At 48.9% G+C, this 16,633-nt stretch overlaps 1 protein-coding gene across 1 annotated transcript; it reads right to left on the minus strand.

Annotated features, from left to right (window-relative positions):
- Window positions 1-13,599: 13,599 nt before the first annotated feature.
- Window positions 13,600-16,399, minus strand: TRH (thyrotropin releasing hormone). The gene is made up of 3 exons (XM_003796223.1): window positions 16,346-16,399; window positions 15,154-15,372; window positions 13,600-14,188 (listed from the first exon to the last, which is right to left on the minus strand). The coding sequence occupies exons 2-3, from the start codon at window positions 15,368-15,370 to the stop codon at window positions 13,674-13,676; spliced, it is 732 nt and encodes a 243-aa protein (XP_003796271.1). The 5' UTR covers window positions 15,371-15,372; window positions 16,346-16,399; the 3' UTR covers window positions 13,600-13,673.
- Window positions 16,400-16,633: the final 234 nt, after the last annotated feature.

Below are 16,633 nucleotides of genomic sequence, written 5' to 3' on the forward strand. Positions count from 1 at the left end.
CTCTGGACAATGGAATCAACCAGGGCTGGTTAATTCTATGTGGCTCTCTGACCTAGTCAAGAACTCACGTGTTTCCCATCTTTCTGCTCTGCTGGTCCCAGTGGGTTGACTTCCATCTTGAGCTTGTGCCCACAAACGTCACAGAATGGTTACCAGAGTGCCAGTCATCACTGAAAAACAGCAAGGAAACCTATTCCCAAAGCTCCACTGACATCTCATCATATTTCACTGAATAACAGACACAAACACCCCTAAAACGGATCACTGGGAAGAGAATGGAATTTTTGTGATTAGCTTAGACGCATCAAGATTCATTTCTTGGGCGGCGCCTATGGCTCAAGGAAAAGGGTGCTGGCCCAATATGCCACAGGTGGTGGGTTCAAACCCAGCCCTGGCCACAAAAAAAAAGATTCCTTTCTTCAGGTCAGGCTTAGCGGCTCACACCTGAAATCCAGGCAATTTGGGAGGCTGAGGCAAGAGGATCATTTGAGCCTAAGAGTTTGAGGCTGCAGTGAGCTATGATCACAGCATTGCATCCAGCCTGGGTCTTTTCCTTTTTTGTTTATTTATTTTTGAGACAAAGTCTCACTTTGTTGCCCTTGATAGAGTGCTATGGCATCATAGCTCACAGCAACCTCAAACTCTTGGGCTTAAGCGATTGTTTTGCCTCAGCCTCCAAAGTAGCTGAGACTACAGATGCCCACCACAATGCCCAGCTATCCAGCCTGGGTCTTATACAGTAAGATACTGTCTGTAAATGACAACAACAATAACACAAAAAAATCCAACAAATTCACCTCTCAGTGATGTATGGGCTACTTGATAACTGAACAAAACTAGGAAGAAATGGGGACAGTGTCTGTTGAGAAGTCAACCACAGTGTCTGCCATAGATTCTGAGCATGACAACAAGAAGAGCCATCAGGACTTTAAGCAAGGAGATAAATAAAGTGCATGTTTTTAAAAGATCACCTTCATGGCCAAAATACAGTCAGAAGTCAGGGGAAGCTGTGAGGAAACAGCGGCAAGAATAGACCAGGTGAGAACGGGAAGAGCTGCCTTTGATTTAGTGTTGGGGCAGTGAGGATGGAAGAGAAAAGATGGATTTCTAAGACATTTGGCAATCATATTTTTAATTTCCAAGAGTTTTTCTTGTCCTCTGTCTATTCCATTCCTCCATCATGTTGTACTAATTTTATGGATATTATGTTTCATCTTATCTATCTGAGGATGCCGATGACAGAGTGTTTTCTTTCTTTCCTTTTTTAAAAATTCTTTTCTGTTTTTAAAATACTCACACTTTCCTCTGTGGTCACTTTTTTCCTGTTTCTTTACCTTGGTCTTTTGTTTCAGTTGCAAGGTTTCCTGAAATGTTTAGATCATCCTTGATTGTTCGTGAAAGAAAGAGAGAAGCTGACCATGTGTGATCAACCAACCAGCTCCAGCCCCAAATCTTCTGAGATATTTAAAGTATTCAAAATATAGGATCAGCAGAAGTTGGGATAGAGGGAAGTAGAGAGGCCCAAGCTCTGGAGAAGAAAGAAGCATCCAGACTGTGTTTCAAAATGAACTTGAACAACACCGATATCAGCCTCAGGGTCTGACCCTCCCTGCAGAGCCCTTCAGATACATGAACCTGAAACTCACCCCAAGACCTCATGAGCCACGTGAAGAGAAACAGCCTGTTTTAATTGGCTCTACCTCTTCCAGGGGTGTCCAACAATTTTTCTTTTTTGACACACATTGGAAAAATCAAAAGTTTCTTTGGATCACACATTAAACACACGAACATTAACGAATGCTGATGAGCAATTAAAAAAAAAAAAAAGTTCCGGGCTCGGCACCTGTGGCTCAAGCAGCTAAGGCACCAGCCACATACACCTAAGGTGGCGGGTTCGAATCCCCAGCCTGGGCCTGCCAAACAACAATGATGGCTGCAACCAAAAAATAGCCAGGCGTTGTGGCGGGCGCCTGTAGTCCCAGCTACTTGGGAGGCTGAGGCAGGAGACTCGCTTGAGCCCAGGAGTTGGAGGTTGCTGTGAGCGTGATGCCATGGCACTCTACCCAGGGGGACAGCTTGAGGCTCCGTCTCAAAAAAAAAAAAAAAAAAGTTTCGCATACTTTTCATGACATCTGACATCACAGATGAGCAAAGCAGACTTCAAATAATCTACATGCATCCCACAGGCCACAGGTTGGATGTCCCTGCAGGCACTATTCCCTTGGCTGTAATTCTCTCGAAAACTATGTCTATATAGTGGTAGAATCTCTTAGCAGTTCAGCATACAGAGTCCAGAAGATGGAGTCTTGAGTCCAAGCCTTGGCCTCACCTACTTAGCGTCTGTGAGCCTCTACAAAACGGAGGACCGTCAGTGTCTGCACTGCAAAAGGGTGTGTGAGAAGAAGCGAGACAGTACGTGTGATATGCTTGGCGTGGGCCCTGGCCATAGTACACGATTAATAAATGTAAGCTACTCCTAGTATTGTGGTTTATATTAAAGCACTGGTCTCTCCATAGGCAGAGGCCCCAGTAAGAAGGCAAGTCAATTCCTCTGCCTGGCTCTTGGTTAACAGCTGAAGCTACGAGAGGAACAGAGACACATGAGGAGGAGACCTCGCCTTCCCAGAAGTCACCATGCACTTGACTTTAAGAGGCTCACACAAGTACAGGAGCTGGCGTTGTGGAGGAGACTTTACTGAAAATCAGAGCTGAGTGATAGTAGGGGAGATTGCCAGGAGGACAAGACAGAGGCAGAACTGAAATCGCAAATACGAATTCAGTTCTAGGCTCTGCCCCACAATCTATACTGTGGAGATTAAGAACTTGAGATTTAGGGTCATCCAGAACTGGGTTTCAATCCTGGCTTTGGAACTCACTAGCTGTATAATCCTATAAGGGAGCAAGTATCCTCCCTTCTCTGAACCTCAGTATCTTCATCTGTGAAATGGGAATAATAGCAATATGTACCTGATTAAGTCATTGTGAGAATCAAGTGTGATAACATAAGCATGACTCTTAGTTCCGTGCTTGGCATACAGGGAGTGCTCAGTAAATGTAGCTGCTATCAGGACAAAAGTAGCAATGGTGTTAATGAGTGTAGGAGGCTATTAAAGTCTCTCATGATTGTACAAGCCAGAGAGGCCTCAGTCTTCACTACCTTACTATTTTATGTCTCCTGGTAAGGTTGTGTCCATCAGGGCCTTGCCAAGAAACAGCCACCCACTGAATGGGGTACCTGAAGAGAGCTTAATGATGGGACAGATAGGTCAGGATTCACTGCAGGCCCTGACCTGGGCTGGGACTCGACATGGGAGATGAGTCTGGGGGACATACTGAGACTTTACACTAACTTAATGCATAAAGTCTAGGAAGCTGGAGAGAAGTGTACGTTGACTCACATGCAGGTGGTGGATGGCAGATTGAGACAATGCAGCAACTCTCTGACTTCTCAGAAACCTTTTATGGATCTCTAATACAAAGCACATTATATGCAAAATGTCAAGGTGCCGAAATTCTACTAGGATTAGAAGAATCCCAAGCCCCCAGGAAGATGGGGCAAAGAGGAAAGGCTGGGTAATCAGGAACGTAGGTAGTTGCCAACAAGGGCAGACGATGTATTTAGAAAGGTGAGGGGAAAACAAGTTCCTCTCCATCTGCCAAGCAAGCCGGCCTCCCTAATGTAACTGCGGATCAGAAGTTCAAGGGGCTTAGCCCACCTCCCTGCTGATTCTCTGACCAGGGATGGTCTTAGCAACTTTGCCCTGGCTGGGGTGTCTCTGGACCCCTTTCATCTTCTGAACCACACAGAACCTGAAGAGGGGGGAATGTGCATGCAGCAGTTCACCAAGATCAACCAGCTGGACACATACAAGGCAGAGAATGGATCTGGAGGGCATCCCCAAAGGCAAGCAGTCAGAGCCTAGAGGTCATCAAGCAATAAGCCAGGAGAACAATAGGACCCACAGACAGTAGGGCCTTAATAAATATTTGTTTATTGTTTTGGATGAAGAAGTGTCATAGAAACCATACCAGACAGTGACTGGTGCCCTCCCCCATCCACCTCTCACCTGGGCGGGGCCAGGGAGGTTGGTAATCAGCAAGAGGGGAGGTGGAGGAAGGGAAGGAGTATTCCCTGCTCAGAAACATGGTAAAAGCAGCCTGGGATTTATAGATTGTATTAGTCAGAATCTGTTTTCTTTTCTTTTTGGGGGGGCGGGGGGACAGAGCCTCAAGCTGTCCCCCTGGGTAGAGTGCCATGGCATCACAGCTCACAGCAACCTCCAACTCCTGGGCTCAAGTGAGTCTCCTGCCTCAGCCTCCCAAGAAGCTGGGACTACAGGCGCCCGCCACAACGCCCGGCCATTTTTTGGTTGCAGCCATCGTTGTTTGGCGGGCCCAGGCTGGATTTGAACCCACCAGCTCAAGTGCATGTGGCTGTGTTCACTGCTGGGCTCCGCTGTGTCCCTGATGGGCAAGTGGCTTAAGCCCAAGGAGACTTAACTTCTCCTTGCTTCAGTTGCCTCATGGGAGGCTGGCAGGTTCGAGCCCGGCCCTGGCCAGATAAACATCAATGACAACTGTAACAAAAAAATAGCCAGGTGTTGTGGCAGACACCTGTACTCCCAGCTATTTGGAAGGCTGAGGCAAGAGAATTGCTTAAGTCCAAGAGTTTGGGATTGCTGTGAGCTGTGATACCGTGGCACTCTATCAAGGGCGACATAGTAAGACTCTGTCTCTAAAAAAAAAAAATTATTGAGAACCCCAATTTTGGATGATATAGAGTATATCTATTGATATTTCCCATACTAGCAATTAAAATCAGAGCTTTAAATATTTAATTTATTAATTTCAAACTAGCACTAAGTCTATTAACTTGTTAACATAAATAATATACTTATATTAAAAATAAGCTATTTTCTAAAATAAGAAGACAATTTAGTGAGACTAGTGGCATTGGTTTACATCTTTGCAAATTTGGGGGGGCAGGGAACAGAGTCTCAAGTTGTCACCCTAGGTAGAGTGCCATTGCATCATAGCTCACAGCAACCTCCAACTTGAGCTTGAGCGATCCTTTGGCTTCAGTTTTTCTATTTTTAGTAGAGACAGGGTCTCATTTTTTTGCTCAGGCTCGTCTCCAACCAATGAGCTCAAGCAATCCACCCACCTTGGCCTCCCAGAGTACTAGGATTACAGGCATGAGGCACCATGCCCAGCCCTCTTCTCAGATTTTTAAAATATCTGAACCTCAGATATATAGGCAAATTGCTTAGCTTCTCTGTGCCTCAGTTTCCTGCGAAAAGGTCCAATGACTTGTTTTCTGTGGAGTATCTTTTTTTGAGACAGAGTCTCACTATGTTGCTCTTGGTAGAGTGCTATGGCATCACAGCTCAAACTCTTGGGCTTAAGTGATTCTCTTGCCACGGCCTCCCAAGTAGCTTGGACTATAGGTGCCCATAATGCCAGGCTATTTTTTTGTTGTTGTAGTTGTCATTTTTGTTTAACTGAACTGGGCTGGGTTCAAACCCGCCAGCCATGGTACATGTGGCCAGCGCCATAATCACTGCTACAGGCGCCAAACCTCTGTGGAGTATCTTGACCAATGCTTGGCACATAGTAAGTGCTCAATAATTACTGTTGTAATGATTAGCTCAGTGCCTGGCCCTACCGGGAGCTCTTTTTCTTCTTAAGCCAAAAGTTCACTAGGAGATCATCTTTAACTTCCCAGGAATGGCCTAGGTTTCTACACTGTCCAGGGCTGCTTTGAGACACTAAGCCCTTCCCAAGAAAGACCCAGCAGAGTCCAGTGTTTGCCTTGAGCCATCTCTCTGGCCATGGGCCCACGGCAGCAGACCTCGCGGGTACCGTGCCAACCTCCAGCACGTGGGACGGAGTGTACCTGCGTTGGTGCTGGGAAGTTCTCCTCCCCAGCAGCTGCTGTTTAAGAAGTCACTCTCCATAATGGACAAGGCCTAATCAGCCTGCCAACAATTACCAGGCCGAGAACGTGGCCACGAGTCAGGAAAGATGATCCCGGAAGACTAGAATCACTTAAATTCTGGCACTGACCACGAGTCCCCTTGGTAACCCGTAACTCGCAGCACAATTTAGCCACTGAGTTAATTGGTGTTCTACGAGGCAGTCAGCTCCTACCCCGGCAATCGAAATGGGCTCTAATTGCCGACATCCTTCAGGTAAGAAGCCCCACATGTTCTCATGCCCCCTGAGAGGCCCTGAGCAGGAACTGAATCTCTCAGCAAACCAGTCCTCTGATTGCATCCAATTAATCACACTGAGGGTTGCAGAAAGGATTAATTAAAGAACATATCAGAGGAAGTAGTGACATGGAGATGTTTCTCAGCAAAACAGGACAGGCAGCGCCACTGAATGTGAGAGGCGGCTCCTTGAGAAATGTTCTCCAGATTTCAAGGCTGCCCACATGAGGGAAGCTGGGAGAGATGAAAGACCTCTGGACTTGGGGTCTTACTGAACTAAGTGAGCTATGAGTGTGTCACTTCACTTCTCGGAGCCAGTCCTTCCCACCCACAAAGTGGGGGTATAAACGGCATTGGAAGTGCCTTGCACGGGGCCCAGATTCTTGGTGGCACAGTGCAGAGGGGAAAACTTGAAGCCATCAGAGGGCCATCCGATGTCCTCCGAAGTGTCCTCTGCCACTTGGGCAGGGTTACACTAAGCTCTCAGCTCTGTGGCCATCCTTGGAGCTGGCTTACAGGTTTGGACTAATTGCATAGCCCATAAACCAATACCTGTGTTGGAACCCCCTCCCTACTCACCTGATCTGGCCCCCAGTGACTTTTCTCTTTATCTAAAGATAAGGGAAATATTCAAAGAAAGACATTTTGATGACATTCAGGACATCAAGGGTAATACAATGACAGCTTTGATGGCCATTCCAGAAAAAAGAGTTCCAAAATTGCTTTGAAGGGTTGGACTAGCCACTGGGGTCAGCACATAGCTCCCCAAGGAGAACACTTCAAAGGTGACCATAGTGCTATTCAGCAATGAGGTGTGCAGCGATTTTCCTAGGAGGAGTTCTGCAACTTAATTGTCAGACCTTACAATCGGTCAGGATATGTGTACTGATTGGCTGATGCCTGTCTTTTACCTGTTGTTGAACGTTTTAAATACTGTGCTTGGAGTTAGGTGCTTATAAAATGGTTGCAGGGCTCGGAGCGTAGGCTTACAGGATCACAAAAGGTGAGAAATGGGAGGTCACCACTGGGATTATTAATGTTCTCAGATTTATTTATGATGAAAGTTGTACCATGTAGTAAAGTTACTTTTAAAAAAATCACTGGGCTCGGCGCCTGTGGCTCGGGCGGCTAAGGCGCCAGCCACATACACCTAAGGTGGCGGGTTTGAATCCCCAGCCCAGGCCCGCCAAACAACAATGATGGCTGCAACCAAAAAGTGGCCAGGCGTTGTGGCGGGCGCCTGTAGTCCCAGCTACTTGGGAGGCTGAGGCAGGAGACTCGCTTGAGCCCAGGAGGTTGCTGTGAGCGTGATGCCATGGCACTCTACCCATGGGGATAGCTTGAGGCTCCATCTCAAGAAAAAAAAAAAATCACTGAATCATATACCTAAAATGGATAAATTTTACGATATGTAAAATATAATCCGGTAAAACATATTGGCAGTTCTTCAGTAAGTTAAACATAGGATTACCATATGATCTAGCAATTCCACTCTGGGGTATATACCCAAAGAACTGAAAATAGGTATCCACACAAAAATATATACATAAATGTCCACAGCAGCACCATTGACAAAAGCCAAAAGATGAAACACCCTGACTGTCCACCAACTGATGAATGAATAAACAAAATGTGGGATATCCATCCAATATAATATTACTCAGCTATTAAAAGGAAAAAATGTGATACAACATGGATGAACTTTAAGAATATTATGCTTAGCTGGGTGTTATGGCAGATGCCTATAGTCCCAGCTACTTGGGAGGCTGAGGCAACAGAATCACTTAAGCCCAAAAGTTTGAGGTTGCTGTGAGCTGTGATGGGACAGCACTCTACTGAGGGTGACATAGTGAGACTCTGTCTCAAAAGATACATATTATGCTAAGTGAAAGAAGTCAGATACAAAAGAGTGTATATTATATAGTTCCATTTTTATAAAATGCATAGAATAGGCAAACCCATAGAGACATAGTGGTTGAGGCAGGACATAGAGAGATTGGGGGAGTGGCAGCTAATGTATATGGAGCTTCTTTTACGGGTGAGTACAATGTTCTCGAATTGATCGTGGTGATGGTTGCACAGCTCTGAATATATTAACACTAAAAATCATTGAATTGTACAGTCTGTCAATAGTATCTCAATACAGCTGTTACTACATAAGTGTGTGTGTGTACATGTGTGCAAATGCATTTGTGTCTCAGTAAAATTGTTTAAAAAGAAAAAAAGGACACATCCTATAGCTATGAAAGCTGCCATCAGCAATGACTGATTCTAAATGCCCCAAAGCTGGAGCGTGGACACTGGAAAGCTGCTTCAGAAACACACAGCCCATTCAGCCTTGCTTTCCAACAGAAAAAGTCTCCCATGAGTGCATTCCCTGGAGAACCTACTATGCAGCAAAAAAAAAAAAAAAAAAAATCTAGCTGCAAGGGAGTTTGGGGAATGTACTCTTTCCTTTCCAACTCCATGGTGTAGGAAGGCACATTAGGAGGTCAAACAGGGAAGATGAGGAGGAAAGAGGGTTAAAAACACAGGAAATAAAATGAACAAAGGCTTTGAGGAATGTTCAGGAAACAAAAAAGGGGCCAACTGGGCAGACTGACATGGAAGGCACTGGCGAGCTTCAAGCAGGCTGGGTTCTCTGATCAGATTTGCACTTCAGGAAGGTCCCTCTCGCTCCTGCGTAGAGAACGGGTTTGGGGGACAAAAGGGGAAGCCAGAGACCAGCAAGAAGTCGACTGTAGTATCAAGATGAGGGATGTTGGTGGCCAGGATAGGTGGCAGAAGAGGAGCTGGAAGGAAATAGGTAGATTTGAGACATGTTTGGGAGGTAAAATCTGTAGGACTCCAAAGAATTGCATGTGGATGACGGGGTAGGGGAAGTATAGAAAAAACTCCCAGGTTTCGGGCTCATGAACTGATAAAGGTCACCTTACTTATTTCTCTCTTTGTTTCCTTGTAACTGAGAATGATTATAATAGACAGTTAATTGATTCAACATATATTTACAAATCACTTACTATATGCCAGGCAGGGGATATGATAGTGTTTTTTTCCAATGTCTGGTTTCAGTAAAACTCGGAAAATATTTTATTTTTATTTTATCCCTCAATGCTTAATTCAAACACCCCTTTCCCCTCCTGCCGCCCCAGACCACACTGCTCTCTCACACGTCGAAGCTGCAGGAATCAGTGTCCTTGTGTGAGAACTGAAAAAGGAGGGGGAGGATGGATCAGGCACAAGGCCCACCCGTCCGAGGTGGGAGGTAGGATGGGGAAGGGAAGGGAGAGGCCAACACTTCAGATTCGGGTGTTAGCAGCTCCAAGAACACAGTATGTTTCCCACTGGGACATGTCAATGCTTCTTCCTTCTACCTCAAATGCTTTTCCTCTTATTTCTCCTCTGACTCACTGGGATGTTCCCTCCTCCAGGAAGCCTTCTTTGCCCAACCAGAGTGGCTCTCTTCCCATCTGTATCCCCTTGAATCCTGTGTTCCCTACAGTCAACGCTTCTCACACTAAGTTGTAGCATCTGTTTGCTTGTCTGGCTCCTCCCCAGAAGGGAAGTGCCTTAAGGTCAGTGAGCCTGGGGAAGTCAAGCTGGGGAACTAAAACAGAAGTTACCTGAAGCTTCTAACATCCATTCAACAATATTTTTTTTGTGACAGAGCCTCAAGCTGACGCCCTGGGTAGAGTGCTGTGGCATCACCGCTCACAGCAACTTTCAACTCCTGGGCTTAAGCAATTCTCTTGCCTCAGCCTCCCAAGTAGCGGGGACTACAGGTGCCCACCAGAACACCTGGCTATTTTTTGGTTGTAGTTGCCATTGTTGTTTGGCAGGCCTGGGCTGGATTCGAACCTGCCGGCTCTGGTGTATGTGGCTGGTGCCTTAGCTGCTTGAGCTACAGGCCCCGAGCCCATTCAACAAATATTTATTGAGCACCTATTTTATGCCAGGCCCTGATCTAGGGAGCATTGATGACAGCAGACACATGAAGCAGAGAAAGGAAGGATTTAGGTGAGGAGAGAACATGGTGGGGGCATCTGTAAAGTCAGAATTGTCTAAGGTTTGCTAAGGTAAAAAATAAACTGAAATCTCAATGACTTAACACACACAAGTTTATTTCTTGCACATGAGAAGCTGATGTGGTGAGTCGTGCATAACTTCCACTTAGAGAGCCCAAGGCTCAGAATCTCTCGCCCACATGCTGTGCTCCCTCACACATGGCCTTTCATGTGACAGGAAGAAAGGGGTGAGGGAAGCACATGGCTGCATCCTCAGCCTGGAACTGACTCCCTACTGCTCACAGCCAATGGCCACGACTGGTCATGTGACTCCACCCCACCCTTTAAGGAGGCTGAGAACCCTAGATGTGGACACTGAGCTTCTCTGCTGCAGTGTCCTAGGCTGAGCAATGGCGTATGTGTGAAAGAGGAAAGGGGGGCGTCATTTGGGAACAGCAAGAGGACAAAAGCAAAGGATAAAGCCCAGATGCCTAGTATGGATGTGCATATGACTTTTTGTTTTGTTTTTGTTCATTTTTTGATTGGAGAATGAAGAAAGGAACAAGTGGATCTTGAAGGTTTAATTTTGAGTCCCTTCTGGTTGTGGAGCACTAGGGCTAAAAGTCCATTTATCAAGAGTCTACTTGGTGCTAGGCACTGTGCTGAGTTGTACATGCATCACTCTGTCTCATTTAATCTTAGAACAACCATGAGGGGTGGGCAGGAATTATTGTGCCCATACTACAGGTGAGAAGACTGAGGCACAAACCAGTTTTATCATTTGTCTATCACTAAGACCAATGCCCAGATCCTTTCCATGATGAGGAACTAGAACAATCACTCACAGGGGGAAAGGGAGAACATTTAATTAGCTGGAGGGAGTGGACTTCTTAATCTTCAAATGTCATTTCTAAAGAGGAAACACCACCACACTCACCAATCGAGTTTGAAAGCAGGAGAGTGTGGGGTATGTCTTTGGGCAAGTGGTTTAATTTCATACTAGGCTGCAGATCAACTTTCTGCTGCTGCTAATGCCTCCTGGGGCAATGATGAGGATTCAGTGAGAAAGTTCTGTAAGCACAGAGCACCCAGAAAGTACCCATGAGCAGTCTATATTACCTCTTGTAGACTGCCCACCTTCAGAGGGGGTCTATGGGCAGAGGGACTCTTGCTAGGGCCCACTGGCCGCGATGGCAACAGTGGGGTACATAAGAACTTCTAGAAGAAGGCACGTGGAAAATTGAGCCTGGGGTGAAGGCCATGTCTCCACTCTTTACCTATAGGCAGGACCCTAGTCTCTGTTAGTTCCCTCACAGGAAAATAAGATGTTGGTTTCCCATCCTTCAAATGCTTAGTGTCTCAAAGGTCTCTTGGGAGCATTAATGGAGAAGATGGGTGTCATTGCTTCTTGTAAACCCCAAGTCTTTTTCTCTCCCCACTTCCTGCCCCTCTTAAACCATGAGCTCCCCAAGGAAAGCAGCTGGGTCCTAGACATCCTTCCAGCTCCTTCTTGCCTCTACTCTAGAAGATGACCAAAAGCTCTTTGTAGGAAAGTCAAAAACCCATCCATTCACCCAGCAGTGGTGGTCTAACCAATTCAGAGTCTAACGCTAAGCAGATTTGGGAGTTTAGTTTAAGTCAGAGGCTGTAAACTGGCAATGAGTGGGTCAAATTCAGCCTTAGACAAGTTAGGTAATTTTGCCGCACTTTACCGTAGTAAAATGGGCATGTGAGTAGTGATGTCTGGAAGGATTGTTGTAATGAAAAGAATTAAGATATGCAAAGTGCTTAGGACAGTTCCTGCCATGTAAGTGTTGTGTCTCTCTCTCTATATATATGTCTTATTATAACTATTATTGTTTGATTCTTAAAGTTTCTGAATTCAAGTATCTTCCAATAGCCTCTTTGGGGTGCTCTGTCTTGCCACTCCCTCTGGTCCTGCATCGAGCCTGCTGCCCTGACTGGCCCTAGCAGATCCCTGATTTGAGTCTCCCACTACAGTCTGGTCCTTTGTCCTCTTGTACCTGTCAGTTAACAGACTATTGGGTGACAATGACTGTCAACAGAACCTTGAGGATCACAGATCAGAACCAGAACTGTCTTCCCATTCCACCTCCCCACCTTCCAAATCACGCAAACTCAAGGCAGGGCCCTGAGCTGGCCTCCCACGCCTGTGGCTCCACCGCAGCCAGCTATGTGTCTTGGGGCAAGTCTTTCCCCTTCTCCAGGCCTTGGTTTCCTGAGGGATCAAATGGCTCTAGGACCACCATCCACCTCCCAAGTGTGTTCTGAGATGAGAGCAGCAGAGGGGATTTTACATGCCCCTGGGCCCCTGATTCCCTCTGCAGCAGAGCTGGGAGCTCTAGTTCTGTCTGTTGTTATTTATTTATTTACTTATTTTTGGGACAGATTCTCACTCTGTTGCCCAAACTAGAGTGCAGTGGCCTCATCATAGCTCACTGCGACCTCAAATTCCTGGGCTTGACCAATCCTCCTGCCTCAACCTCCTGAGTAGCTGAAACTACAGGCACATTCACCACACCTCGATAATTTTTTCTGTTTTTAGTAGAGATGTGTCTCACTCTTTCTCAGGCTGGTCTTGAACTCCTGAGCTTGACCTATCCTCCCACCCTGGCCTCCCAGCATGCCAGGATTACACCTGTGAGCCATCGTGCCCAACCCTGTCCCCTTTTAAATATTCCTCTCAGTGCAAAAGAGGAGCCCCATGCCAGCTGTGACAGAATTGCAACCACAGAGCTCCACAGTTATCAGATTCATGTTTTATTATCATTAGGATGATTATCACTGACAAGGGGAAGGGGCCTAGAGGATCAGACACAGCTGTGACTTCCAGACATCTGCATATTCCTACACACATTTATTCCACTGCACAGACAGAGAGCCCCACAGGGTATCTCCACTTACACAGGCTTTCCCCAGTCAGAACACAGCCAGGGGTCAGGGCTCTGCCTTCCCAAAAAAGAATGCTCACAAAGAGGAGGAGATTCTGGATCCAGGGGTGGGGTTTATACTCAGCACATCCTGCCACATGGGCCAGGGGGTGGAGGCTGGATTTGGACATCAAAGCTTCAATCACCACCCAGCTGGCTGCTCTGCCCAGAGGCACCCTGCCCTACTGGGGGATCTCTTAGAAGACACAGAAGGACCATCTAAACCAGGGCTAAGGAAGGGTAGCGGGCCTGTAGGGGAGAGGGAGGGGGCTCTAGGATCTGCCTCCTTGCATGTGGTGCAAGGTGGGGGGAAATGGAGTTTTAACTTCTAGGCTGGCTTTCTCATGTCCTTGAAGGGGTCAAGGCCAGGGGCTGAGATGTGTGTGGGGGCACAGGTTTTATGTCAGGGATCTAAGGAGGAGGTAAAGTGGGGGTCATGAAGGGGTGGGGCACACAGGGCTCAAGACATTCTTAGACCCCAAACTCAAGTTTACAGGAAACAGGGTTCAGTCCTCCAGGGGCTCCCTGACCCAGGCTGCCCGCCGCCCAGGGTGCTGCCGCTTTTCCTCAGCTCCCTGTCCCCTGCTTAGGTCATCCAGGAGCCCCAGCAGCAGGCTTGCTTGATCACAGGCTCCTTGGGGGCCACATGGGCCTCCCAGGCCCCTCTTGCCTGGATGCTGGCGCTTCTCAGGCATCAGTTCCTCCTCTCCCTCCAACCCCTCCTCCTCCCAGTTCCTTTGGGCCTTAGGGTCCACCAGCCGTCTGCCTGGGTGCTGCCTCTTGGTGACAGCATACCCAGGCCAAGGAGAGCGTCGGCCAGGGTGCTGCCGCTTGTGCTGGCTTCCATCAGCTGACCATGAGGCCTCATCCGCCCGTCGGCCAGGGTGCTGCCGTTTGTGGGGTCCCACGGCCCCTCCCTCTTCTTCTTCTTCCTCTTCTTCAACTCCCTCTTCGGCCTCCTCCTCCCTTTTTCCTGGATGCTGACGCTTGGAGAGCCAGTTGGGTTGAATGATCTGAGACTCTGGAGAAAGAAAGAGACCAGCAAGGGACCTCAGGAAGGGTCCACTGGAGTTCTCACCCCACCTTGCCTCTTGGTCAGGGCAGATTTCTTGCAGGACCCATCCGGAGTCTTGGTCTTGCACCTGCCTCTAAGGCCTCACAGAGATACACATTCACACAGAATCCAAGGCATTGCTCCAATCCCATCTCTGTCACTCCCTAGCTGTGTGACTGTCATAAGTAACTCATTTGATCTACCTGAACCTGTTTTCTTCTGTGGTATCTAACTAAAAAGTTGCTAGGCAGATCAAATAGATAATGCCTGGCATGTAAGTGCCTAGAAAATCATAATAGTAATAACTATTATTACTAAAGATAAGGTCTTGCTCTGTTACCCAGGCTAGAGTGCAATGGTGTGATCATAGCTCACTGCAGCCTCAAACCCCTGGACCAAACTGATCTTCCAGCCTCAGCCCCTGGCATAGCTGGAACTACAGGCTCATGCCACCATGTCTAGGTAATTTTTTTTCTTTCTTTCTTTCTTTTTTTTTTTTAATATAGTGACAGGGTCTTGGTGTGTTGCCCAGTTGGTCTTGAACTCCTGGCCTCCACCAATTCTCCTGCCTCAGCTTCTCAAAGTACTGGGATTACAGGCCTGACCCACCACACCCAACCTGAAAATAGAAATTAAAAGACTGTCACATACAAAGAGACAGTCTCTCTCCCGAACACACAGAAGCTTCCCCACCGAAGGCCTGCTCTCAATGAAATATTCCCAGCACCGAGACAGAAAGGGTACCTGATCCTAAGGAAAGTTCTGCTAAGGAGGCCCTGATCAGTGAGGGTTTCTGAGCTTCTGAAAGGCAGGAGGCTGGACCTGCCTTTCACGTCGCTCCTCCCTCCCCTCTCCTCAAGACCTCCCCTCAATTCCGACAGCTTCCCTCACAACTCTCACCCCCAACCCTCCCCGAAGCCTCACCCGCTCACCTGAGGGCTCATTCTGGTCCCCTTGCAGTCGCCGGAAGTTTTCCCGGAGGAAAAGGAGGCGCTCCGCCTGGCGCAGGAGGTTGTCCAGGCCAGGGTGCTCAGCGGCCGTCACCGCCTCCTGCTGGGCCTCCTCGAGCTGAGCGCGGCCACTGGGCACACCGGTCAGAGTCAGGGTCAAAGCCAGGGCGAGCAGTAACCAAGGGCCAGGCATCGCCATGTCTGGGGTTAGGGGACAAAGAGAGATCGTGAACGCACCAAATCTCCGCCCGGCCTACTCCATCTCACCTGACCCCAGACACAAACCAGGCACCAAGCACCTGCCCTCCCAGAAGCAGGACCGTTGGACTGACTTCTGTGCGGGGACGGGAGCAGCAGGATCTACTCTGGCTCTGCATCCACACCTGTCACCTTGAGGCGTCCTCGGCCATAAGGGTGCCTGGAATGCCTGCCGGTGCCCAGTTCTGCCTGCGCAAGGCAAGGGCCGTGGGAACCCCTTTGCCACCTCCAGCCCTTAATGTTTCACGGAGCTGGGGAAGCCAGAGCTGGGTTGACTCGTCCAGAGTTTAACGATCCCTATTGTAGCGCGAGGGCCGACAGTCGGACGCTAAGGGCCGAGTCCCTGACGAGTCTCTCCCCGAGGTTCCTACAGCCATATTCTAATTCCAACCCTGTGGCCAAAGTCCTGATTCCAACGCTAAGATTCCATTTCTAGCGCTAAGATTCAGGCTCTAACGCTCAAATTTGTAAAGCTAAGATTCTCTAACGCTAAGTTTCCATAAACAAGCTAGGAATTCCACTCTATCACTAACACCCCAATTCCAACTCGAAAATGCTATATCTAACGTCGGGCCTCGGATTCGAACTCCCAGGTTCCCACGCCACCCCAACGCCCAGATCTGCCGGAACGTCCCGGCGGGGACCCGCAGCAGGGATCCGGGCAGGAGCGGGACGCCGAGCGCCGCAGATGCCGGGTGAGCGCACCGAGACCAAGGAGGGTGTGTCGGCGCCGCGCCTCCCGTCGCGGCCACGGCCAGCGCTGGTGGAAGATCGGGAGGTGCAGGCGCTGCGCCCCACTTTGCGGGGCCCGCGTCCGTGGAGCGCTCGGGTACCAAAGCCGCGGGCCCCGGAGAGGGCTCCCCTCGCAGCGCTCCCGGTCGTCGCCTGCGCCGGGTGAGGGGTGGAAGGTGGTTACCTGCCTGGCGCGGGCTCCGCGGGACGAGTCCGGGATCCTGGGGCTCGGGGTCTGGAGTCGCGGGTCGGAGTCTAGGAGCGCTCGCGGGACCCCGGGCGCCGGCTGCGAGCTCCTTGGCGGGGCCGCTTCTTATATCTGCGCGAGGCGGCGGCGCGGGTGAGGTCAGCGGGGAGGGGTCGCGGCCGCCGGGAAGGGGCGCTGACGGCAGCCGGCCCCGCGGGTCCCCACCCGCCTGCTCCCCCGGAAATCTGGAGCGGGGGCGGGAGGGATATCGAGGAGGCGCGAACG

Source organism: Otolemur garnettii, unplaced genomic scaffold, assembly GCF_000181295.1.
Source record: "Otolemur garnettii isolate 467f Iridium unplaced genomic scaffold, OtoGar3 scaffold00101, whole genome shotgun sequence".
NCBI classification, from domain to species: domain Eukaryota; kingdom Metazoa; phylum Chordata; class Mammalia; order Primates; family Galagidae; genus Otolemur; species Otolemur garnettii.

Bases quoted from the DNA above. Each gene is read 5' to 3' on its own strand.
- TRH (XM_003796223.1), bottom strand. From the start codon at position 15,370: ATGGCGATGCCTGGCCCTTGGTTACTGCTCGCCCTGGCTTTGACCCTG. The intron at 14,189-15,153 runs GTGAGCGGGTGA...TTCTTTCTCCAG, and splicing joins GGACCAGAATGAGCCCTCAG to AGTCTCAGATCATTCAACCC.